Genomic DNA, 27,982 nt, shown 5'->3' on the forward strand with positions numbered 1-27,982 from the left:
AATAAATCAGTAATAGGACAAGAGAGGAAAAGTCTTTACACTTGGGAGCTTCTCTTCCGCTGGATCAAATAGAAGGGACAAAGTTCTACAGTTTAAAGTAGGTGGGGGGTAATCCCGGTCGAAGGGGGAGAGGGCAAATTCCCTACCCACATCCTCTTTGTCCTCCGCTTTCCTTTTCTGCAAGAATTGTAGATACAGAATGGCAAGCAAGGCCCTTGGCAAAAACGGAGATCAAAGAACTCCATGGCCGAGCAGCAGCAGCCAGAGTGGCAGGGGGTGAGAGCAGTCGAAAGATGGAAACAGTTCAGGGAGGCAGCGTCGTCTGAAGAAGGCAAGCCAGGAACAATCACGGATGGTAGCGGCAGTGGTAGTGGGAGTCGGAGACAGAAGTCGGCCACGGGGATCACAAGCCAGAATTGTAAAAGCCGATCCGTGGCAGTGATAGATGATTATTAGAGTCAAAAAGCTGCGATGGAGGGGGGGGAGAAAACGCACTAGGATCAACCATGCCGACGACGAGAAGGCCAGTCGCCCGGATCCATAGTGCAGAGTGTTAAATTCCCCATATCTTAGGCATCAGAGAATTCAACTGGTCTAGAATTAGACTCTCATTCATACTATTCATGATGTGAAAATTTTTTAAAAATGACATTGATTTCCTAGTTAGGAAGGATGCAGCAAAGATAATACTTATGTACAATACAGTCAACAATTGAATAATGTCAATTAGATTTCACAGACAGGAGTTTAGTATGATGATTGTTCAAGGATATGCTCAATAACTGATACAGAAAAAAAGGAGTGTTATAGTTGTTAACAGAACATGCAAGCAAGATATGTTACTTGTGATTAGAGAATGTAATTTCAAAATGTGAAATTGTAAGAAGGAAAATATAGTTGGGTTATATGATCCATGGAACAGAAATGCAGCAAGAGAACATTTCTCTATCAATTTCTGCCAATCCAATTCATTACTAACCCAAATTAAAACAACCAAAATGATTCCTGTATATGTAGACATCATCCTGTGGAATATCAAAAAATTTGACAAAGATGGCATCAATAAACCACGAAATGCTGTCTTGAGTAGCTCCTGTAAATCATAAAAAGATGGAGTGAGCCTTAATTCTATTTGAGGCCAGGACTGTAACTGAAAAATAGTGTCCCCTTGGCTCCATCCAACTACCACTGTTCCTTTCTGTGGAAATTGGGGATTTTGTCAGGAAGGCTTTATTTCTTGGTGATGAGAAGACAATTGATTTTAGGTCTTCCTGAATTTTCATTGCTTTCACATTTTAAATAAATACTTAATGGGCTTCAATAAATAGAGTGGAATCATCTAAATATTTCTAATGGTTGACAGTAATCTGCTTATTTAACTCTCAAATGGAAAAATTTCACACATGCTGTTAGGTCACAATATGATGTCCTGGAAGCAAAAAATAATAGGAGGAGCCAAGATAAAACTGAAATTTCATTTCATTTACATTTAATTAAAAGTAAAAATAATATAATTGCTTCCTAATCATAAATTTAAAAAGCTCTACTATGCACAGTTATTACTGACTATGGCTAATGTTTATAAAGCTAGTATTTATGTTACACTAAATCTGAATATCTCTCAGTGGATTATGTCTAAGAACAGTTAAACATTATACAGATAGTAAACAATGTATAAAACAGTCTTGAACTAAGGATACCTAGGAGGGAAATCAGAAAATCCCCCCCCCCAAAAAAGATATGACAATAAATCTATCATAAAAAAGCAAACCCAAGAGATCAGATTCATTAGATCAGAAGAATTTAGGCAGAAGGAATAGCCAAGAGATAGGATCAAAAGAATCTGCATAATTGGAGTTTCCAACCACAGAGGAATGAGACAGAAGTACAAGAACCAAAGGACTCCCATCTCAGTGTATTTCAAAATCACTATATAACTCAGAATTCTGAAGTTTACATATTATATGAAAATAAATATCATAGTTCTTGAGCTATTAAATAAACTTTTGGATGAAGGAGCTATGTAAAGACTAGAATTTCTTATGGTTTTCTGTAAATACATGAATATTATTTAAAAATTCTGTATCACAATATGTTTTTGTCCAATACTTAAACAATTCTTAACTATTGTTTTTGAAATTATACATAGTGCACCTAGTGGACATTTGGAATGTTATAGAAGCATTGCGGGAAAACTCTTTGAACAACTTGGACCCTAGTATAGAGCTGAATGTGGCTCGACTCGAAGCTGTGCTCTCCACTATTTTTTACCAACTCAACAAACGTATGCCAACAACCCACCAGATTAATGTTGAGCAATCCATCAGTTTACTGCTCAACTTTTTGCTGGCAGCTTTTGATCCGTAAGTTCCATTAATAATAATGAATACTTGTTTTTCTGTTTGCTGTAGGAAAGCACTAGCTCTTGAGCAAAGTACTGATTTAAAAAAAATGATGAACTTATACAGAACTGAAAATTATATAGTGTATTTCTATATTACCTTTAGTCTCATTTTTTTCAAAAATTTGGCAAATACACATTCAGGAGTCAGTTGGAAAGACTTCTGTCTGGTAGTGAATTGAAAAAGAAAATAATGGACTCGGGAGTTATTTATCAAGTCCATTATTTATCAGATCCTGATTTCACAATGGCCACCCCCTCTCTCTCTCACACACATACTCTATAATAGTTTCACAACAAGGCTCATGATGCATACATAATGTTTATTTTGACCTGAAACTGATAAATCAGAATAGGAAAACTCCATGTTCTTTGGAGTAATAATTATTTTGTGGTAATAACATGAACTAGTGACTTATTATTTGAATTGAATGCTTTTGCTGCATGCCTTTGCAACAGTTGCCTTTGCAACTGTGAATAATTTTACTTTCTTCCCAGCTGTTACAGTGAATTGTGCAAAAATAAATGAAAAAAAGCATTGGAATCCATGCTATTTACCACTTCCTTACAATGCAAAGTTCCAGTTTTTAAAAAATGTTAATGGAATTTCCTTAATATCATCCCATAGATGGTGTGTGTGAATATGCAAATTATGGTAATTGAACATAGGATCCATCAGTATGCTGCTGTCATTCTTAAAAGCATCTGAATAGCCTGGAATTTCAAACTGGCATCTGTTCTATTCTGTGCAAGTTGCAAATTTTCTATTACTGCATTACTGCTTTAACTGCATTTTATTTTGGAAATGTACTGGTTGGAAATCAACACAATTAAAGAACATTCTGATGAGTTTATTTATCTTCCCATTTGCCTATCACCCTCTTGTGTCCTCTCCAATGTGCACTTGATGGACCTTTCGTTTAGTACTGTGTACTTTCCTGAGCCAGATCAACTAGTACAGCTTAGTCACCATGGAAACAGCTGAGTTGGTGGGAAAGCAACTGTTCCACATGAAAAAGCAGCAGAGGCACTGTGTGTTTGCATCCAAACATCTCCCTTCCCCTCCCCAAGGAGAAATTGTCAGTAGGCTGCAGAAATATGGTCTTCAGGATTTTTGAAAGGCTGTACAGTAAGGAGCAAGGTCTTGTTAATATATGCAGACCCTGAATTTTTGATTCCAACAAGAACAGCAAGACAATTAATTGCAAATACTTGGACACGTACTTTGTTGCTCACTGCCAAGTCATTCTCACACAATCATAGCCGTGAAAATGAAATCATTATGATATACATTTTTCTATTGTTCAATAAACCAAGAAAGATGTGAAACAGTGTTTTTTAAAAATAAAGAAGAATATTGAAATTAAGTATGTAGAATATGCTCAGTGAATGCTACATAGGTTTTTCTTAGTTGAGTAACTGAACTAAAATGTGAGAGGGCTTCCAGTTTGCTCAGGAATAGCAATTTATTTAATTGGGCAAATTGCAGGTCTGAATTGTCCAGACAGACGATTTGAAATTTGTAACAGTTTTTATTAAGGAATTAAAGATAAGGCAAAGGAGCAAATCAATTGTAACATTGTTGTCCTAACATTTTTTTCATCTAACAATGTATATAGCAGCATATGGCCCAAGCATACATGAGCATATCTACATCTATGCGCACATAACACTTTCACACTGAAAGCAGACAGTGCCCAATTAAATAGATTTGAGGGGAGGGGCTTTGAATAACTGCACAACCTATCCTTTCCTGATACCAAATTGTATTTAATCTCAAGTAAGTGTTGTAAAATAAATTATTTCTTCCCTGGAAATCAAAGTTCTAGAGCCATGATGGCGAACCTATAGGACGTGTGCCACAGATGGCACATGGAGCCATTTGTCAGGGCACACAAGGCTTGCCCTGTCAGCTGGCCAGCATTCATGTGTGCTGGCCAGCTGACCGCCCTTCTTTTGAGGCCATTTTTCGCCTTCTGGAGGCTTCCCTGAAGGCTCTGGAGACAAAAAAACGGCCGTACGGACACACCAGAAGTCCGGGTTGCTCGTATGGTTGTTTTTCGCCCTCTGGAACCTTCAGGGAAGCCTCCTGAGAGCTCCTGAACACAACTTTTTTTCCCCCTCCGGAGCCTTCAGGAGAGCCTCCTGAAGGTTCCGGGGGGCTAAAACCGCCCCTACGAGCAAACCGGAAGTCCATTCCCAAACTTCCAGTTTGCCTGTAGGGGCGGTTTTTCACACTACAGAGCTTCCCTGAAGCCTCCGGAGGGCCACCAGGTGGGCAGGGGAGGGTGTTTTCACCTTCCCCAAGCTCCTGTAAAGCCTCTGGAGTCTGGGGAGGGTGAAAAAAGCCCACCAAAAATGGGGGGAGCACTGGTCATGCACGCATGCGTGCTGTGGTCATGCGCATAGCATTATGGGTGTGGCACCCCCGCGCACGACTCCCTGCTCTCCCCCTGCTTTTGGCACGCAAGCCAAAAAAGGTTCGCCATCACTGTTCTAGAGCATTATAGAGGATTTACGCTTTTCCATAATTCATCCCTCCCCAAGACACTTAAGCTTCTCTTTAGTATCTGATATCTGCCATAAAACAATGATCAATGCATGGTGGAATTGGAGATACTCATGTCCACCTTGGAAAATGTATAGATGAATTTGCTGCTGAAGCAGAGTCTTCTCCTTCTATAAATCTTTTCCTTGTAAAACAAACATCTCATCTCAAAAATATCCAAGTAAGTTCATATGAAGAAAAGTGCTGTGCATTATTAAGTAATTACCACCCTAGGCTGAAAAAGATAAGCAGTTCAGACCTGCTTAGGAGTTGGCTGTGAGATCCCAGCCTAGATAGGGAAGTTGGGGCGGGGGGACTTCTGGAAAAAGGCAATGGCCAACTGGTTCTATATATAATCCAAGAAGCTACATAAATATGTCCATGGAGTCATCAGGGTAACAAATGATACTAAATGAAGTTATTATTTAGTTATTTCTTATATGTGAATTTATAAAATATATCTGAAGTCTACAATGGGCAATGCTTTGATTAGAACTAACCTAACTCTATAAAGAAGTGCATAGCTTTTGAGGGTCCCAAGAAGTTTTTATTAGAACAACAAGTAAGGATTACAACAAGAGATAAAATGTCCCACAATTTAGCTAATGTTCTTGTCTCCAAGAATCTGATTGCTGAATTAAACCCTTGGAGGCTGCACAATACATTGAAACACAAATCAGCCAAATGGATCTGTACAACATACCGAGTCCTAAAAAATGTAATCAATGGTAATAGCGCCAAAGCCTTTCATATTGTATAAAAGTGTTGTGAGGTCTTTACTTCATTCACCAAAGTGTGTTGCATAAAAGCACTTTTGACTTCTACGGTTTAGATTCAAATTGAAGATGCCAATTTCCAGACTGAATTAATTAGTTAACTGTTTGTTGGTGTCGTGCTATGCTATGCCTAGAAAAGTAGCAGTGGTGTATTTCACAGTTCTGAAATCATAAAGCTCAAGTTTAACTTGAAAATGGCCCTTAACTTCAGCAAAATACTTCACAGCAAATCATATACATTAAAAAAAGAGAATCGAGGATAGAAGAGGAATTAAGTCAGTGTTTATTTCTTAAAGCCATAATTGAACTGAAATGTAATGATCTTTCCACATATTTTGCAGTTTTGTCATTTGTACACCTTGATTAAAGAGTTTACAGCATATACAGTATATTAAACAAAATGTATACATGAGCAAAAATATAAAAATCCATTCTATTATGGAAAAATGTTTGCATATGTATTAATTTTGCATAGACTGGAGAAATATTCACAAATTAATGCAAAAAATATATAAAGTGGAAAAGTGAAACTGGAGAAATGGAGAAAATCAAGAATTGATAGTCAAGAATCTCCATTTTTATTTATATGGCAAATTGTTTCAAATGGGTTTATTCACAATTGATTATGAATCATAGCCTCTGATTTGAAAAAAGAAATGCAAGCCTAAGATATCTATGCTGTTACTCAACAACTATGCAAAGATTGTTTTATATTTTCTGTATAGAGAAGGACATGGAAAAATATCTGTGTTTGCTGTCAAAATGGCCTTGGCAACACTTTGTGGAGGAAAGATTATGGATAAATTAAGATGTAAGTCTCTCTATGAATTTTAGTCAAGTAGTTTGTTAGGGAACTATATGTGTTTGATTTTTAATGTAATAACAATCAAAATCAGCAAAAATATTCTTGAACAAATTTGTGTAGATTCATAGAAAATTATCATCATTGCTAATGTCTGTGCCTTTTTAGAAGTTTTGAATTAAAAAATAATTATGTTGCAATTGATCAAATAAATTATATGCCCAGTAAAATGCATAATTTACCATTTATTTTCCTGACTAGTTTTTATAATATTAAAAAATGTGAAAATACTGGACCTCACAAGCTTTAGGCAAGCATGCAAAGCTCCATTTGCACATGCGTGGGATTAGGCTGCACATGCGAAACTCCGCCCTTGCCCTCTGCCAGTCCATGGAACTAGAAAGATTGTGGACTGCTGTTATACAGGATTTATTTTTCTCTGAGTTCAAAAGCAAAAAGAAAAGCAATCAGCAACACCTTTGAAAAATAGGCCAATTTGATTATTAGGTTAATCAAATTTACTTAATTGGGTTGCAGTTCCAATTAAAATACTGGTTTTAAATACATTCAGTACTATATTCAGAAACAGAGTACACAAGTATAATTTAATGTATGATATAGCATCATCCTATATAAAACAGTTCTCTAATATGAAACATATATAACCAGTCATCTATCTACTTAGTCATTAATTCTACATTTAACAGCACTTTATTTGCTCTGACCAGATGAAGAAATTCAGAATATATCCAGCAGGCGTAGTGAGTCAGTTTAAACACGATTGGGATAAGCACATGATTATTGACAAATAAACAAACAAACAAAAAACTCAAAGGCAAATTAGATAGACCACTAGGTCTTTTTTGCCATTAGTTTTCTATGTTTCTATGTTTATCAGTCTACAAACAGCCATCTTCTGATTTACTGCTATCATTCTAGTAACTAAAGAATATTATCATTCAGCAAAGCAAGGAATAAAGGTAAAGGTTCCCCTCACACATATGTGCTAGTCGTTCCCGACTCTAAGGGGTGGTGCTCACCTCTGTTTCAAAGCCGAAGAGCCAGAGCTGTCCGAAGACTTCTTCGTGGTCATGTGGCCGGCATGACTAAATGCCGAAGGCACAAGAATGCAGTTACCTTCCCACCAAAGGTGGTCCCTATTTTTTTACTTGCATTTTTTACATGCTTTCGAACTGCTAGTTTAGCAGAAGCTGGGACAAGTAATGGGAGCTCACCCCGTTACGCAGCACTAGGGATTCGAACCACCAAACTGCAGACCTTTTGACTGACAAGCTCAGCATCTTAGCTACTGAGCCACCAAATGAAAAATGCATTTAATAATAATACTTTCAGAAGACATTGAGACCAAAACTATAGTCACATGCTGCTACATTATGAGAAACAAAAATAAAACTGAACAACTACTAAAATAACTGACACTCACATCCCCCCCCCCAAAAGGTTCTGACTTTCTCTGAATACATCTTCAAGCAGGATCTTAGGGAGAAAATGTTGAAAGTGGTATTCTGATTTAGTTATATTAGCCATTTCTTTATGAATATATTTCTATACTGCTTGCCCTATGAATCCATCTTGAATTATACAAGAAAGTAATTAAACATTAGATATTAAGTGGAAAATAGATTTATAATCATTTTATGCATATTTATTTAAAAGTATGCTCCCCCCCCCCCATTTTAGTAACATTTTTCATTCTATCACTTTTGGGGGAAAATAAATATTGGCTGCCTCCATCTTTTAGAAATAATAAAAGATATTTATATTTGTGGAGCTTCACTATGCTCAGAGCATAAACAATGCTTTTTGTTCATTGTTATTTGTAATTAACAATAATTTATTAATAATAAATGAATATATTATTTAAACTTTGAACCTGAAGACTATTTGCCTAGTACTTTTAATTGTTCCTAATAAAGATAGTTCTATACTTGCATTGAGGTAATCTCTGGAAGTGATTTATAGTTCTATGTGATTTACCACAGTATGGCAATGTGGTGCTACATACTGACGATGTAAGTCACCACTGTGTAGCATATGCTTGCAGTTCAGTTTAAAGAATTTAGATCTGTAATCCATAGCTTTTTGTTTCAAAGTTTCCACTTTTTTCCCATCAGATATATTCTCAATGATTTCAGACACTAGTGGGATAATGGTGTATGGAAAATATGACATGTTTTTGCGAGAAGTTCTTAAACTGCCCACTGCAGTCTTTGAAGGTCCTTCTTTTGGTTATACAGAACAATCTGCAAAGTCTTGTTTTTCTCAACAGGTAAATAAATGTTATTCATCATTTCTTGCTTTTCATCATATTCATCCTGGCATACATTGACAAAATCCAATTATATTTTATTTCATTTTAAATAGGATCTATTTATTTTTTTTGCACTTGCATTCCAGAATGGTACTGTAATAAAATTTCATAGAGGTATGGTTTTATAAAATAAAATATCCTAAAATGGAACTGTGAGATGTTATGAATTTGATGAAAGCTGCAGAACAAGTTGTTTATCTTTTCTCCTGCCGGAGAGAAAAACATATGTACATGAATAATTGTATAACAAAAATGAGCTCCCTATCCATTAATTCTTTCCACCTTTTTTCTTCTTGCCTTAAGCAGATCTAGAATTTGCAACCAAATTATTTGACATCTCATATTATTCTCAGAAAAATATTGTTGGTGAAATGAAACTTCTGATATGATACCATATTCTGAAATGTGAAAGTATTATCTCTATAGAGATAGCTAATATTGTGGCCATCAGAGAAGATTCAAAACTACTCAGTAAAACTGTTTCTCTAACTCTTACATCTTAAAATACACTAATATATATATATATATATATATATATATATATATATATATATATATATATATATATATATATATATATATATATATATATATATATATATGTTGTATTTGTGCTGATAAATAAATAAAGGGAGACTAGTATAGATCTATTTCAAGCTATTTAGCTCTCATCAGCTAGCCATACCCTTACTGGGATTAGAACCTGTGCTGTCTTGCATCTTAGGCAGATGTGTTAACCACTAAGCCACAGAGTTCGACTCTTTATCAGCTGTGCCAGGGTGAAAGGTATCTATGTAGAGTTACAACCCCCCGGTATGCCCAAAAATATGGGAGGAAGATCACTACTTCCATTCTCTGTCCTTTGGCTTGTCACAAGAGACCATCCAGACAGAAACCCAATATTTTTACTGTTGCCTTTGTTACATTTGTGTATTTGTGCTGATAAATAAATAAATGGAGACTAGTATAGATCTATTTCAAGTTATTTAGCTCTCATCAGCTAGCCATACCCTTACTGGGAATCGAAGCTGTGCTGTCTTGCATCTTAGGCAGATGTGTTAACCACTAAGCCACAGAGTTCGACTCCTTATCAGCTGTGCCAGGGTGAAAGGTATCTATTTAGAGTTACAACCCCCGGTATGCCCAAAAATATGGGAGGAAGATCACTACTTCCATTCTCTGTCCTTCGGCTCGTCACAAGAGACCATCCAGACAGAAACCCAATATTTTTACTGTTGCCTTTGTTACATTTGTGTATTTGTGCTGATAAATAAATAAAGGGAGACTAGTATAGATCTATTTCAAGCTATTTAGCTCTCATCAGCTAGCCATACCCTTACTGGGAATCGAACCTGTGCTGTCTTGCATCTTAGGCAGATGTGTTAACCACTAAGCCACAGAATTCGACTCCTTATCAGCTGTGCCAGGGTGAAAGGTATCTATTTAGAGTTACAACCCCCGGTATGCCCAAAAATAAGGGAGGAAGATCATTACTTCCATTCTCTGTCCTTCGGCTCGTCACAAGAGACCATCCAGACAGAAACCCAATATTTTTACTGTTGCCTTTGTTATATTTGTGTTATATTTGTGCCCTTTATTTATTTATCAGCACACACATATATATATATGTGTGTATGTATGTGTATGTGTATATGTGTGTATGTATGTGTATGTATGTATATATATCCCTTTTCAGTCACTTCTGATCCCACCAAATCCTTTAGAGTTGGTTGATGGAGCAGAGTTCCACAAAAGGAACACAATCACTGAGAAATATTCAATTCAGGTGTTGAAAAGAAAAAGAATGCTGCTATTATACATCATGAGGGAATTCATAACAGAAGTTATTGAATTATATTTTTGATCAATTAAGTGTTTTATAGTTGGGCTATTGGCCACAACATATTTGAATTAGTGATGTCTTCTTAAAAGTTACTCCTGGATTTTAAGTTACCTTAAACAACATCATAAGTGAAGTTTTATAATGTAATTGCTTGCTTTTTCTCATCTACAAATACAGTATATTTTTCTGCTGAGAAAGCTAAACTCATTCCATTATTTGCTAATGTTTTTTTCTTGCTTTGTTTATGTTAACAGAAAAAAGTTACACTGAACGCTTTTTTGGATACTCTTATGTCTGATCCTCCCCCACAATGTCTTGTCTGGTTGCCACTTCTACACCGATTGGCAAATGTTGAGAATGGTATGTAGCTAAAACATGAGGAACAACTGAAACAGCAACGTAAATCATAATAATTCTGAACTACTGGCTATCCTTAACTCATCCCATTCATGATGATTGGTAGAAGAAATTAAATTATTTCCACAATATTAGGGGGGGAAGTTGTTAACTTTTTGGGGCAAAATGTATATATTTTTTACTTTAAAGCATCATTCATGCTGCTACATGCATACCTGTTGCATCTGTCCTTTTGTGCATTTCCTTTCAAAAAACAATTGTCTAAGGATATTTGTGTGTTCACTTTCTTCTCACTCTCTCATCCCCCTCCCTACCTCCTTTCTTCTCTCTCTCCTCCTTCCCTTCTCTACTTCCCCTTCCTCTCTCCTACTCCTTTCTCCCCTTTCCACTCCTCATTTCTCTCCTCCTCTTCCCCCCTCCTACCCTCTCTCCTATCTCTCTCTCCTTCCCTTACCTCTCTCCTTTTCTTCCCACTCTTCATCTCATTTGCTTGGTGTATTTCAGCTTCTGAGCAAGCTCCATTTTATGTTGATGGTATTTATAGTTCCTTTTCAATAATCATATTTAATTTTAAACATATTATTATTTAATTAATTTGTATACCGCCCACTCTCCTTTAAAAAAAAAGAAAAATAGAACAAAAAAGTATACATATATAGTCATTGTACTTTTAACCCCACCCCACCCCCAGCCTAATTTTGGTCGAGATGTAGATCTGGTTATAATTTCCAGCTATTCTCATCATTATCTGCATATAATTATACATCCTTACGCGCCCCCAATTTGTGATTCTGCCTTTAAGTCTCAATAGTTTCCCATTATAAGTGTATTTCATGTTCCCTCTCCAATTTTTCCATGTCTTGGATTAGATTACCTTTAGTTGTCTATGAATGGCAAACCTCGCTGTTCAATATTCATTTCACTTCCCTTGATCTATTGTATAGTATAACAAACAGTAAATATCTCGCTTTATTTCATCATCTTAAAAGTTCTATGTATATCCATGTTATCATATATTTTAACCCATGCTTAGTTGTCCTTCTGTTGTCATTTCCAGTCAATTTGCCACTCAGTTTAATTATCATGTATAAAAGTGAATGGCAAACCTGTGCTTTACAATCTCCCCATGTCAGTTTCATATTTATCCACATTCCATATATTTTGACCTTTGTTTAGTTATATTTCCATTATTATATTCAACCAGTTAACAACTCCATTTTATTGTCATATTTTTCACAACCTCCCCACATCAATATCAATATCATATTTATCCATATTCCATATATTTCAACCTTTGCTTAATTATCTTTCCATTATTACATTCAATCAATTAGCAACTCCATTTTGTTGTCATATTTAGAAATAAAACACTTATCTTAGTTTTATATTCTCCCACATAAAAATTTCTGGTTGTCTGATTTTTTTCCTAGTAAGTCTTTTGTCCCACTTGTCTGCTCCTGCCCTCTCCCTTCTCTTTGCTTTGGCACAGCCACTCTCCCCAACTTTCCCCAGGTGATCACCAAAAGGATGTTTTTTATTTCTCTTTGTTGGGGCGAAGTCTCCCCCTTCAATTTCCCTTATGCCACTAAGAGCCTCAACCTCTTTTGTCTGCCTTTTGTTTCCCTCCGTTTCTACTCCTTCATTATCTTGCCCCCCCCCCCTTGACTCCCTGCTTCTTTGAATTCTTCTTTAGATATCTGCTTCTCTGGGTTCAGAATTCTATTTAGACTTGATTTTAATGATTTATGCATATTTTTTTATAATTTCATGTAATTCTTCAAATTCCCAGCTTTCCATGATGTCCAGTTCCAAGTTAGAATTAGCTTTACAGCTCAAAGTTCTGATCCACCTTAAATTTGTCCTCTTCCACTGCTGTAGGGGAGAACGATGGGAGCCATCTTGGTCTTTTGTTCTTTTTTAATATCCAGTTCCAAGATTGCAGTTAGTTATACAAAGTCTTATTTTGAGGCTCTGGTCCACCTTAAGTTTTAGCTACTGTGGGACCGGAAGTGAAGCTGGGGCCATCTTAATCTTTGCTGTAAAATAAAAAGACGAAGGAGGGAAGAAAAAAAAGAGAAGAAAGAAAAAACCTTAGCATTTTCCAGTTCTTATCTCTGTAATAATTCTTCCCATTGTCACCTTCCGTTTCCGATCAGCCACAGCTGCTTAAAACATATCAATTAGAACAAACTTATAAAGAGCTAGATTTGGGTATGTGTCTCTTTTGCTTCCTGCTCTTGCAACTTCTGATTTATGGTAGTTGGTTAGTTAAAACTTCTCACACAGTCAAGGTTAAGTTATCCGTTATCAGAGAAAAAGAGATCAAAATATTTGGTTTCTATTTGATATCCGAGACCAAATTAGAGTTTATGTTGAGTGGGTTCAGTAGAAGATGTGCTTTTTTCTTGATTATTTTAGCTGGAAAGAATTCAAACAACATAAAAATATTGGTTTCTGTTTAAGATCCAAAACCAAATTTAATGTTTATAATTATATGGGCTTGTAGCTGCTCTGTTTCCTGTTCTGCTGTTCGAAAGCGCAGACAAAGAACCTCCGGCGGGGGAGCGCTGATGTTACAACCCTCCACCTTCCTTTCTTGCTTTTCTTTTAGAGGGGAAAAAAGTCCTGATCTTACCATCAGTATTATTTATGTTCTCAAAATTTCTTTGCCTTTTCCAGTTTTAATTTATACTTGTGGGTTAGATTAATTCTCTTACCAGGTCTTTTATCTCTCCCCGTCTCCACCTGTTCAAAACTTATTTTGACAAAAAGACCAGCATCTTGTCAGCCATGAAGGCTGCCACCCCGACTCTGATTATAGGGAAATCTCTAACCCACAAGAGATCTGTTGCTTCTCTCAGGGTCTGATGAGATGCTGCCCTTCTTTGCCCTCACCTCCAGTGGGGGTTCTGATTCAAAAGAATCTTTGGAGATGGTTTGTCAGACAGGGTTTATGTGAGACTCTTAGGAGTCCACATCTCCCACGTCTATCCAGCTGGGGCACTTCCTGGCGAACCCCTAAGAATGTAATTTTGAAAGAGAAGAGGACAGAGAAATTACATACACAATTACAATGATGTAGGAGTTTTTTAAAGTAAGAAAAAATCATACAAAAAGAAACTTTGTCACATATTCTTCACTCCCACCACTTTCTGTCTGCATCTTTTTAAAAGAATTGTTTAATCCTTGAAAAGAAAGAAGTGGACATGCTCTTTCCCAAGAGTATATGATTATAAAGGGGACATATTTCAGCCTGTATTTACACTAAATACATATTTCTAAAAAACAAAACACACATTTTATTATTAATTTAATTAGTTGTTGACATAACAGACCAATCAAGAGACCTAGCAATACATATTTCCAACAAAACCCAACCATTAAATAAATGCTAAAATACCAGCGCAACAGTTTAACTGAAGAAGCAGAACCTTTGAAGTGTGAGGAGCCAGACCTATCTCCGAATGGAATACGTTACATAACTTAGGAGAAATGTTTCTGTTAAGTCCTCAGGCCTACAATGACGCCCCAAGACTTGCTAGCTGCAGGTCTCTTCTGATTGGCTAAGATGCGAGCAGCCAGTCGGCGGGAGTACGCAGCCTCAGCATTGGCCTGCCCGTCTGACAGCTACTATATAAAGAGCTATCAGACGGCAAATGTTGTTGCCAGTTCGGGAGTTGCCTTCCTTTGTGCCTTGTTATTGTTAGCAATAAAGATTGTTATTATTCACAACCTGGCTTGCCTCAGTTTCTGCCTGCCTAGTTCTCCCTACAGAGCAGTTTCTATGGCTGAAAGTGATGGCATCTTAAGAGAGAGAGATGTAGATTGTAGCATACAGATTCACGACAAGCCCTGCAAAAAGTTACATGTTAAGTAATTAGATTTTACATATTAAAATTAACATTTAAAATAACTAACAGGAGTTATACCTGGAAAATAACAGTAGGCAGCTAGTGTCAGGGTATGATACAGCCCTCATACTGTGCTTTGGCTAGCAACCGCCTTTTTTGTGCTTTGTTTCAGTTCATGTCTTTAGGTACACTTAGGTTTAGTTCCATGTAGAATATACTGAAAGTCCAGTCACTATGCAAATAAGATAAGAACCAGTGCTGGGTTCCTACCGGTTCGGACTGATTCGGCTGAACCAGTAGTGGTTTCGGCCTGGGTCGCTGGAACAGGCAGCAACCCAGGCCTGCCACGCCTCCAAACTGATTCTCCTGGAGGCACCATACGCGCTGCCATCTTGTTTTTTGCTTCTGCACATGTGCAGAGCAATTTTTATTACACTGTACATGCGCGCATGCGTGGCGCAGCCATGAGCAAACTGGCAATAGCAACTGCCAGAACCCAACCCTGATAAGAACGTAGTTGAAACTACCTCTGAGTGCTTAATTGATGCCCTAGATATAATCAGGGAAATCCATTCCTTGGCCCTAATCCATGTAGACTTCAAGCAACATTGAAAAGATCACAATTCCTCTTTCAATGGGCAGGCACTCCAGTCTAGGAATACTGAATTCAAATCCCCATGACTGTTTTTCTACTAATTACAGTTCTATTGTCTTGTCTGAATTTAATTTATGATACCACCTAACTGAAAAAAGAGTGGTTTGGAATGTGTTTAAATTCCTGTAGCATACGCATTGTTAAACTGGTGTGATACCCCAAAAGCACTCATCTCCCAAATGGAACCATTATGCTTGCATCTCCGATCTATATCTTCTTTTCTTTCCAAGCTGAACTTAATATATTTCTTCCCGTAATATTTTCTTTCATATTTTTGCTGTAGTTTCCCTCTTAGAACCAGATGATTCATTGAGAGAAAATTGTAATGATTTAGAAATAAATTTGATTTTGAAAATTATAATCACAAGAGGATGTTTTTAAGACTTCTTAATAGCTTCAGTTTTAACTGTATGCTGATTAATTCTTTTATTTGGTTTGAATATATATCCCCCCTGCAGTCTTCCACCCTGTTGAGTGTTCCTATTGCCACAGTGAGAGCATGATGGGATTTCGCTACCGATGCCAGCAGTGTCACAATTACCAGCTCTGTCAAGATTGCTTCTGGAGGGGACATGCCAGTGGTTCCCATAGCAACCAACACCAAATGAAAGAATACACATCATGGGTAAGGGAAGGTTCATAAAGTACTGCAGACTGTTTGAACTTGGCAGTCAATTTAGAAATGACTGAATCATTTTCCTTAATATCACATATAAGAAGCTCACTTTGTTGCCAGTTTAACTAGAATTTATTATAATGGAGAAGCCCTGTCTGGGTTCCTGGTTCAATCAGTATTGAAATGTCAAATGGGAAGTACTGAATAGTGTGGCTGCTACCATCAGTGTGGATTTGAGCAGTCTAACAGGTTAAACTAGGTGGATGACAGAACAGCTGCAGGGGGATCTTGGATTATAAAACTATTTCCACAGTAAGTTACTAATTTTTGTAGAACATAGTCAATATGTTGGCTTTTCTATTTGTTGTTTGCTATATATAATAATAGTTTTTATATATACCTGCATATATATTTACACAAACATACACATGCATAAAGATACACCTATATTCATAATACGTGCACACTCAAATGATGGTGTGTAGATGAGATTCAGAAGTAAAAATAATTATGAAAACTATACTACAAAACTCCATTAGATGTTGATGTAAATATATGTGCTATAAATTCAGCTCAGTTGTTTAGCTGCTGCTTAGCAGTTCACATTTTTCATATATGCTCTAGTCTAGTTCATGAACTCTATACTCAACTGAAATGTATTCATATGGGCTTTCTCCATTTTCCACAAGTATCTGAAATTATATTTGTGATCCATTCTACTGCTCCTACAAGCCACAGCTAAATTGATCTAATTCATTAGATTCAAACCTATATGTAATAGACATCTATGCCCATATTCCTGGCAGTTAATTCTGTTAGATAAATAAGATTTGCTTTCAGTTATTCGAGAACTGCAGAATAATTAGGTTGTAGATTAAACTCTATGACAGAGAAAGCATTATGAAAATGAAACCTCTTTGTCTCTCCAATTCCTGAGATGATCATAGCTGCATTATTAGAAAGGATGCAATAGCCACACTAAAAATGCACTCGGACTTGTGCTACAGATACTAGATAAAAATTAAAGTTTGCAGGACAAAAAGTGTGGTATAAGAAGCTGTTGCTTCTCATTTTGTAATCACAAAGAAAAAGACTCTGATGGTGTGATTAGCAATACCAATTAAATTGGTCATTCAGCGGGCAGTGAATGAAAGATTTGATTCTGCTATGGTTTATGAACTCTCATTTCTTAGACATTAATATCCGACTTTTTAAAGCAGAAGTGTATCTGATTGATGGCTGGACCAGAGAAAAAAATGTAGTTCTGTATCTCTGTTTTCTTCTTAATTATTTTATGATTAATATGATTAGCTTCCAGGTCTGATTTTTCATTAGTAGTTATTTAGAGATTTATGCTTTTAGAATAATGAAGTTTCAAGGCAAGTTTGGGATTCATTTGTGTCCTCTGCATTCTTTCACACAAGGTGATCAGTGAATTGGGAAATACTGTATTTATAGTTATGCCATATGTCCTGTGTAAAATCAGATCCTCTTTAAGGTCCATTGATTGATTTATAAGCATATGCTGATGAGATCATCCAGAGCCACAGAATAAATGGACTTTGGGAGTTGATGCATGATAGTAGTAACCAGCAGAATATGGTTTTGTTTTATCCTTCTACTGCTGGCCATAACAGTATTCAGCCCTTTTCTGTCCTAATCACCTTTACCTTCCTTGTTTTTCTTAGAAATCTCCTGCTAAGAAGTTAACCAATGCACTTAGCAAGTCTTTAAGCTGTGCTTCCAGTCGTGAACCCTTGCACCCAATGTTCCCTGATCAGCCTGAAAAACCTCTAAACTTGGCACATATAGTGTAAGTATGTGCGTGCTCTTTGTTCTACCATTTATGCTGTTTGCCTTTGCTTAAGGTTAAATGGAAATAAATCACCTAATATTACGGTTTACAGAATTGTACTAATGCTACAATAAGTACAGTGATTCTGGAACTTACTGACTTATGTATAACTCATTTACTGACAAATGCAGCAGTTAATTTTTTTAAAGTTTTTAAAAACTACATGCTTATAAATTACATTATTTTTTTACAAAAATGAATCTACAGTTTTTCAATTGTGAATTGTTACTATAAATTTTAATTTAATTTATTAAAGTTTAATTTTAATACAGCAAATTTACCATAAGTTATGAAATAATTTAACTTACATACATACATACATATGCACACATATGCCTCTTACAGATAGTTATTGCCAACAGAAAATGCTGTTATGTGTTTTGACATGAAATGAGCGATATGTTTGTAAAGTTTTGCAGCAAACACAATCAAAAATTTTATGGCACCTTAAATATTTAACACATCTATTATCATAGCCTCCTTATGATAATATCTTGCTCCTATCTATATTATCTGAATGCTTTGTTTTTACTGTTTTAATTTTTTTTTAGTATTTTTAATTGTAATATATTTTTTGAATGATAAGTCACCCAAATTCATTGGCTGAGATGGGCAGCTATAATAATTTAATGACTAAATAAATAAACATCACATAATCAATTTAGAAACAACAAAGCAGTTCCCTGTGTCTCTCTGAGGGTTGTGTTAACAGAACATGCTCTTGAAAAAATATATACGGTATATTTCACAAATCTGTGTGGGGAGCTGGTGAATCTTTTGGAATTGTTCTGGGAAAATATGGAAGACCACAGGAGATGAAAAGAAAACTCCCATTACAAGTCTCCTAAAGTGGTAGAAATTGGCCTCATGGCAAAAATGTGTCGTTGTTCTCAGTTTTGAGCTATACATTTGAAATATTTACATGTGAGAACAATTATGTTGTCCCTCAACCTGGCAAAATAGTACTTTGTTTCCAAGTTAAGAATACTAACAATAAGTTTGTACACTGTTTAAAAAGACAATATGGCATTTAACTAATAAGGTTCTCTTACTTTTATTTTGCTTGCAAAAGAGACACCTGGTAAGTCATGCATTATCCCTTCAAACCTTTTAATGAGGAAGAAACATCATTTTAAATTATTTATTGGAAGAGAACTAGCTGGGAAACTCATAAAAACTGTTGAATACTGTCTGCCTTTCAAATGTAATTTACATTTTCTAAAGAAGAGAAACTAAAGATCAGCCTGTCTCGTAACTCCTATTGCACATATTAATCAGTTATATGTAATACCTACAATAAATATTTTTATTTTATTTTTTTGCTGTATGAATAAACTGCCTTAAAATATAGAAGAGATCAGATGGTTAATTCAAGTATATTCTGAAGCCTTTTTTTCTGATAATCACAAATAAGGTATATTTCCCATTATCTGGAATTTATAGGCTCTTTCCATATATTTAGAATTTATAAGCTATTTCTGGTCTTCATCAACTTTGCTCAAATTATAGTAATGGATGTCTCCTGTATGAAAGATAGCAATAGCACTTAGACTTATATAGCGCTTCATAGTGCTTTACAGTACTCTCTAAGCGGTTTACAGAGTCAGCAACTTGCCCCCAACAATCTGGGTCCTTATTTTACCCACCTCAGAAGGATGGAAGGCTGAGTCAACTTTGAGCCTGGTGAGATTTGATCTGCCACATTGCTGGTAGCTGGTGATCAGCAGAACTAGCCTGCAGTACTGCACTATAACCACTGTGCCACCGCGGCCCTCAGATGTCAGAAATATATTGACTTCTACATGGCTAAGAATACAATATTATCAGGATCCTTGCTTGCACAGAAATCACTGTCTGTATAATTTCCCCTACAGATAACTATTGGGTGGATGTCTTATGAATTGTAATGTAATTTGGAGGGAGATAGAACTTCATGGAAATACTTATACCAGGTTTTCTCAACCTGGGCAGCTTGAAAATGTGCGGACTTCAACTCCAGAATTCCCCAGTTCACATCTTCAATCTGTCAAAATTGAAACACTGGTTTATAGGATAAGTACTTGTCTTTTTGAATGCCTGTTGGGCCATTCAAAAATGGACAAATTTTCTGTCAAATAATTTAATGTCTTTTGAAGAAATTAAGTATTTCTAATTTATCAAACACTTCTATGAGCTTCTTTGGAAAAATTGCCAAAGGAAGAACAAAGCAAAGAAGGCTGCAGAAAATTTCCATGCATGACTTGAAAAGAATGTATTTCTAACATTAAGCCTTGTATGTAAAAAAATATAAAATGTAAACTTTCGCATTTTAAAATGTAGAAGAAGAGTATATTTATAGGACATTCTGCAGCGTTACTGACTGATCACATTCATTTACGTTTAATTTTTTTTTTTTATTTCATGCTCTGTTCTTTACAAGCAAGACTTTTTTTTTTACTTTCTGTTTTCTTTCAAGGCCTCCTAGACCGGTCACCAGTATGAATGACACACTTTTCTCCCACTCTGTTCCCTCAGGAAGTCCTTTCACAAACAGAAGGTGAGAGGTTTTTTTTAAATACACTGCATATAATTAAATCCAGGATTTTTTTAAAATTTTAATTTCAAAAATTACTATGAAAAGATAGTACAAAGTAAGCATTGGATCCTTTTAATTTTTTTGTGTTTAAAATAAGTTTGGTAACTTGCACTTCCAAGGCTGATGCAAATACTGAACTTCTTTTTTTAAAGCAGAAACTATTGTGATTAAAATCCTGAAATAGATGTAGGTTTTGTATAGAAAAATCCTGTCAGGGGTGAGAGGGGGGGAGATGGGAATTCCACTAAAAATTCCAGTTTGACCAATGATGCACTCACCATTTTTAAATATTGGTTTGCATGCTGCATCTCTTATTACCTGCCCAAAAAGTTAAATGAAGCTCCAGTGCTTCTGTATTTACTTTAAAGCATAAACAAGGAAAACAAAATAGTTCAGGCTTTTCATTCATCACTGAGGACAAGGAAGAATTCAGATTGCCTTGGAACGACACTGGCCAAATCAAAACAGGCTTTGTATTAATAAATATCCACAATCAGAATTAACATATGTAACACATCCATGTTAGAATAACTAGTTCATGTTCAGTGAACATTTTCTGTGGAATAACTCAGTTTTGACATTTTTTCTGAATGAAATCAGGGTAGCCAGATTTTAGTTGGAGACTTGGAGACTACTTAAAAGAGTTTCTGCCAAGAAGGAGGACCTTTACATCTTGTCCTCCCTCACTTTTTGAAGAGGAAAATGACAAGCTGCTGGGTTTTTTTCCTTGAGGACAACCCTGCTGGGTGGAGGGATGGAGATTAGATAGTGTGATCCTGCAGATATCCAAATGCAAGAGATATAGGCATTGTATATTAAATAATGTACCTGGATAAAGGTGTATGCCTGGTTTAATATTAATTAAACTGATATTATATAAGATTAATAAGATATAAGATTAAAAGTTTCAAAAACTCCCTTCATCTCTGAAATGCCCACATTAAGAAGAAACCTCATTTGTTAGACCAGTTTCCTATGACATTCACACTGGAAAATTATGTATTTTAAGAACTTCTAACCAGCATTTCAAACAATGAATTGAAAATTTGATTTTTAGAGAATACTGAAACCCCAATTTCTTGATTTAAACTCACAGAGATATAAAATACCAGAAAGCCTTCTCTGAACTTATATACATAAAGATGGAGGATATAAAGAACTTATATCTGTTTCTTTTCATTGAAGTTATGTTTGCTGCACCTTAGATGATTTGCTTAGAGAAATTTTAAAGAATAGTGATTTGGAATTAAAGATGATTAAGAAATCCAGTCTTTATGATTTATATTTTGAGTGGTCCTCATTTGCATTTCCAACCCAATGGAATGTAGCAATTAGTAGAGCTTACATTTTTCTGATCTATTAAACCCAATGTGCTTAGCTCAAAATTATGTCAAATGTGTGTATCTTGAAAGAACATATTTTCAAATACATTTTTAAAACTTTTTAAATAAATAATGCATGAAATAGATTTATGCAAATTAATGAATAAAATAATTTTTGAGCAAACATATGATCTGGTGATGTAAATCACAATAAGGGATCTACTTAAGTCTATCTAAGATGATTCATTTTTTATTTCTTTATTACCAAATTTATAAGGCTGCTCGATGACATTAATTTTTCAGTATAAAACAACAAAAACAAACCATTAAAAATACAGAATGCTAAAATATACACAATATATAAATAGGAATATGAAATGAAAATCATGAAATGATGACCACAACCAAAAGAAGATTCCTATTCAACTGGCCCAAATGCTGAGGAAATTAAATGTAGGAAGCATCTTTCATCAATTTAATGCTGCAACTTCCACGGGATAGATTGAACAATATCCATAGAAATATTAGATACTAAAAACCAAGAAGAATACGACGGTATACTGAAAGATCCATCAGGAGCTTTCATTCTTTTACCTACTCCTAGTTCACAAATCATGCAGTGGGGATATCTTCTGTCGTAACCTATTGTTCTTAGAATATGCAGAACAGTTTATTTTATCCAGCTCTGATCAGAGTATAATGTTGCTCTTAACATTTATTTCACTGTCATTGATTTCATATATAAACAGATAATTGCATAAAAATTGTTAATTAACTAAGTATGCAATCTAGAACAGGAGTGTCAAACTCGCATCGTCACACAGTCACATGACTCCCCCCTTTACTAAAATCGTGGCCAGCACGTGACACATTGGGCCTGCTGACCACAAGTTTGATACCCCGGATCTAGAGTCTCTTATATATAGGAAAGTACTTTGTTCACATTTGTCACCTCTGGAGAAGAAACTGATTTCTATTCAAAATTGGAAGATTGAGAGTTTTATTAATTCATATATTATAGGCACATTTGGCCTCTTTACCTGAACATGAACAGTCTTGCACAAATCAACAGTCAAGGACAAGGGCGTTAAATAAAGGCAATTCTGGGTTCAACATTGATAGCTAAATAAAGGCAACTAAGAACTATCATAAGAGCAAGTTTGCCAACACATTTGGCAAGAATTCTTCATTCCTTAATGTTTACTTTATAATGAGATCTAGAAGGTTCCATTTGTTGACACATGATTATTTACTTTTGTGATAACTTTTCCATATTAAAATTTTTCTAGCGTCTTATGATTAATAAAAGTTGTAATATGAAACTGAGGTGAGATATTGCTTCACATTTTCTTGTTACTATTTTTACATTTTTTCCAGTTCAAATAGATTGAACTAATATATGTTGAATATATTGTTCAAAACTCATATAAACATAAAAAAGAACAGAGAGACATATAAAGTCTAAAAGTGCTGCTTTAAAGTTTAAAAACACAGCAAAAAAAGTGTTTTCCCTGATATGCTCATAGTGTAGGTAGTCCTTGATTTACAACCATTCATTTTATGCCTAACTATAGGTAGTCCTTGATTGGCAATCATTCATTCATTCAAAGTTACAATGGCACTGAAAGCAGTGGTTTATTATTGTTTTTCACACTTTTGATAATTGTAACATCCCCATGGTCACATGATCAAATTTTGATTGCTTTGCAACTGGCATGTGTTTATGACAGTTGCAGTGCCCTGGGATCATATGATGATCTTTTGCAACATTCTGACAAGCAAAGCCAGATTCACTTAACGACCATATTACTAACTAAGCCAGGGGTAGTCAACCTTTTTATACCTATTGCCCACTTTTGTATCTCTGTTAGTAGTAAAATTTTCTAACCGTCCACCGATTCCACAGTAATGGCTATTTATAAAGTAGGGAAGTAACTTTATAAAATTTATAAAGCAGAGTTACAGCAAACCCCTACAGCAAGCCCACCATGAAAGCTGGAACGCCCACTAGTGGGCGGTAGAGACCAGGTTGACTACCACTGAACTAAACAAACGGTAGTGATTCACTTAACAACTGTGTCAAGAAAGGTTATAAAATGGGGGCAAAAATCAGTTAATAACTATCTTGATTGACAATGGAAATTTTGGGCTCAATTGTGGTCAAGGGCTACACGTATTCAGTGATTCCCTGCCCTTGGAGGTACAAGTTGAACTTAATATGGATAACCTCTTCTCTATCAATTTGCTGAACATTTTGAAAACCATTGAAATTACAGCCCATCTTTGTTTTTTTTTTAATGTAAACTATGATAGTTATACTAAAAGAACCAAAAAAATTAGAGCTATGTTTATTCCTTATCAGATTTTTTTCTCGCCTCATCTTCTTCTCCTATATGAATTCTTAAGAGTGATATAAATGCTTCTGCCATGTAGTATTATAAGCTGTATTTGTTACTTTGCCCCAAACCACATTGGTTGTATAACACTCCTTTGTGATTCCATTATAAACACAGTAAAAATACTGTATAAAGGCATATAAAGAAATAATCATAGACAATGTGTTGTGTGTTTAATTTGCTTATTTGAGTTTCTATGAAGAACATGCAAGCCACCCTTCCTTAATTATTGTGGCTTTACAAATCTCTTACAATGGCAAAATCCTTTTGTAAGTTGTATGAGTGTCAACTGATACCTATGATATGATAAATTAATTTTTGGGAATTTTTTTACACTTAAGAATATTTCCTCTCACTCAGTGATATAACTAGTAGTATCTTCTAATTATTTTTATTCCTAGGTCTTCTTAACTTGAATTACATATTTATACTTTGTTATTTAAAGTCAGTAGTCTTTATTCAGTGGACTGAATTGGATGCATTAAATCCCCAATGTGTATTTTTGCATATACGTCCTGTTAATGAGGTTTCATTGTTTGACTCATTCAGGTTACTTGAGAGTATAAATATAGACAGTCCAGTGGTTGATGAGCATGCTATTATAAACCTGTATGTAAATAAGCTACACAACAATTCATGGTCAGTATGCGAGCACTAAACTACTAACTGATGTAGTTCTGTAACCTGTATACTAAAACCAGTATGTTACATATTAGTCATTCCGTAAGAACACTAATCAAAGATATAGGCTTTTTAAAATAATAATAATAATAATAATAATAATAATAATAATAATAATAATAATTTGATAATTATTGGGGTCCCTGGTCATCCGTCGACAAGTGGGTTACAAAAGGGCTACAAGTGGACCAGCCAACAAAACGACAAAAATATAGTGCAGATGAAAACCGTGCCATAATGGCCTGTTACTACAACTCAGAGCCAGAAAAAAGAGGTTATTTAAAGCGAATGTATGAATTATGGAAAGAACAATATCCAGATTCAAATGTTAGTGCACAACGACTAGCAGATCAAAGGCGATTTATTATACGGAATAAAGTGTTTAGTGAAGTTGAACTTGAGGAAATTCAGGCAAATTGCAAAACCAAAAAAATAATATCACAAGCAGAAATAACTGATATTCAAGACACAACTAAAGACATTATAGTAGAACTCCCAGAAGAAGCTCTCGGTGAGGAAATAACATCACCACCACTAGAACCAGTTATCACTGAACCAATTGATGAACTAACTCAAAAACAAAAAGAATTGAAGGATAAGATCATGGAGCATTTTCTGCTTAATGAGGAAAGGCAACGTTTACCATCACTAAAAACTGTGCCTAAGAAAATTTTGGCCCCTATCATGAAAATGGTTAATGCAGTGTTTTCAACAATTGAATTGGGATCCATCTTGGAAACGAACCAGTTAATGTACAGCACAGCTGTTATAGTCACTAATGAACTAGGCATTAAAATCAATGTACCTAGTCACACAACAGAAAAAGCATCAAAGCCAAAATGGAAAATCCGATTAGAACAAAAAGTCAAAAAATTAAGGGCAGATGCTAGTAACTTAAAGAACATGCATGAGCAACGGCTTAAAAACAACAAAACCATAGATCGGCTAATCAGAAGATATAGATTGGATACAAGAAACATCAATGAAGCTGTAGAGATTGTAAAACGGTGTAACAGCAACAGCTAGAAAAATTGAAAGATCCGAGGCACGAATAATCCAATATAAACAAAATCAGCAATTTCGATCAGATCAACGGCGTTTTTATCAAAGTCTTAATGTAAATGGTGACACCAAAAGTGAAAAACCAGACAAAACAGGCCACAGTTGAATTCTGGAAAGAATTGTGGGAAAATGCAAAGGACTACAACAAGGAAGCAAAGTGGATACATGACTTTGAGAAAAGCATTGGCAACAAACAAATGCAAGTATTAGAAATAACAACTGAGATGGTCAAAAATCGAGTAAAAAAGGTAAAGAATTGGACATCACCTTGAAAGGACCAATTACATGGTTTCTGGCTCAAATATCTGACCAGTTTACATGCAATATTGGCCAGGCAACTGAATGAAATTTTACAAAAGGGCCAAATTGATGAATGGTTGACAACTGGAAAAACATACTTGATTCAGAAAGATGCAACTAAAGGAACAACACCTGAAAACTACAGACCAATAACATGCTTGCCAACAACCTTCAAATTACTCACAGGCATTATTGCAGATAACATGATGGATTATTTGGAAACAAACAACATCTTGCCAGTAGAGCAAAAAGGCAACAAAAGAAGGAGCAGGGGCACTAAAGATCAGCCCCTAATTGATAAAATGATATTAGAAAATTGTAAGAACAGAAAAACGAACTTGAATATGGTCTGGATTGATTACAAAAAGGCATTTGACTCACTGCCACATAGTTGGATCATAAAATGCTTAGAAACAACTGACATTAGCAAAAATATTACATCCTTTACTGAAAAGGCGATGAAACAATGGAGAACTGAGTTAGCAGTAGGGAATGAGATCTACGGAATGGTTAATATCAAGCGAGGAATTTTCCAGGGTGATTCACTTTCACCTCTTCTCTTCATCATCGCAATGATCCCACTATCAGTAATCTTAAAAAAAATGAAATTAGGCTACCAAACAGCCAAAGAAGCTGAAAAATTTTTGCATTTACTATATATGGATGATTTGAAACTCTATGGAAAGTCAGAAATAGAAATCCAATCATTGACAAATACAGTCTGAGTATTCAGCACGATATTTCAATGCAGTTTGGCATGGAAAAATGTGCCACTGTATCCATAAAAAGAGGCAAAATCACTGCATGTGAGGGAATTGAAATGCCCAATGGCCAACTAATTAAATGCAACGAAAATAAAGCCTACAAATACTTAGGCATTCTGCAGTTGGATAACATCAAGCATGGAGAAGTAAAAACTATTGTCAGAGTTAGGAAAATTTTGAAATCTAAATTGAATGGTGGAAATACAATCAAGGACATAAATACCTGGGCAATACCAGTTATAAGATACACAGCTGGTATAGTTAACTGGACACAAGCTGATTTGGACCTTTTGGACCGAAAAACCAGGAAACTAAAGACAATGCACTACAGTTTACATCCACGTGGTGATACTGATAGACTATATCTGCCCCGAAAATCAGATGGCGGAGGATTATTACAAGTGAAGCAAACAGTTGAAGAAGAAAAACATGCACTGGCTGATTATTTAAAAGAAAGTCAAGAACATCTATTAATCGAAGTAAAAAACAAAAATCTACTGAAGGCCCAACAGACGAAACAAGAATACAGAAAAGATGTGATAAAATCAAGAATGGAGAGTTGGCAGAACAAAGCACTGCATGGCCAATTTCTGGAAAAAATAAAAGATAAAGTGGACAGTGAACAAACTTGGTTATGGTTAACAACAGGTACATTAAAGAAAGAAACAGAGTCACTAATCCTGGCTGCGCAAGAACAAGCTATCCGCACAAATGCCATTAAGGCCAAAATCGAAAAATCTTCTGATGATGCCAAATGCAGACTTTGTAAAGAAGCTGATGAAACTGTTGGTCACATACTCAGCTGCTGTAAAAAAATCGCGCAGACTGATTATAAATTGCGGCACA

The 27,982-nt window shown here is 35.4% G+C and overlaps 1 protein-coding gene across 2 annotated transcripts in view; it reads left to right on the plus strand.

Annotated features, from left to right (window-relative positions):
• DTNA (dystrobrevin alpha) overlaps positions 1 to 27,982 on the plus strand; it is a 154,785-nt gene that overhangs the window by 65,474 nt on the left and 61,329 nt on the right. For both annotated transcript variants that reach the window (XM_032223035.1, XM_032223036.1), the window contains exons 4-10: positions 2,150 to 2,363; positions 6,451 to 6,536; positions 8,663 to 8,817; positions 10,957 to 11,062; positions 16,024 to 16,190; positions 17,870 to 17,994; positions 20,492 to 20,572. In XM_032223035.1, coding sequence (XP_032078926.1) covers positions 2,150 to 2,363; positions 6,451 to 6,536; positions 8,663 to 8,817; positions 10,957 to 11,062; positions 16,024 to 16,190; positions 17,870 to 17,994; positions 20,492 to 20,572 — 934 coding nt within the window. The remainder of the gene's footprint in view (positions 1 to 2,149; positions 2,364 to 6,450; positions 6,537 to 8,662; positions 8,818 to 10,956; positions 11,063 to 16,023; positions 16,191 to 17,869; positions 17,995 to 20,491; positions 20,573 to 27,982) is intronic.

This window comes from Thamnophis elegans, chromosome 8, assembly GCF_009769535.1.
Source record: "Thamnophis elegans isolate rThaEle1 chromosome 8, rThaEle1.pri, whole genome shotgun sequence".
Classification (NCBI taxonomy): domain Eukaryota; kingdom Metazoa; phylum Chordata; class Lepidosauria; order Squamata; family Colubridae; genus Thamnophis; species Thamnophis elegans.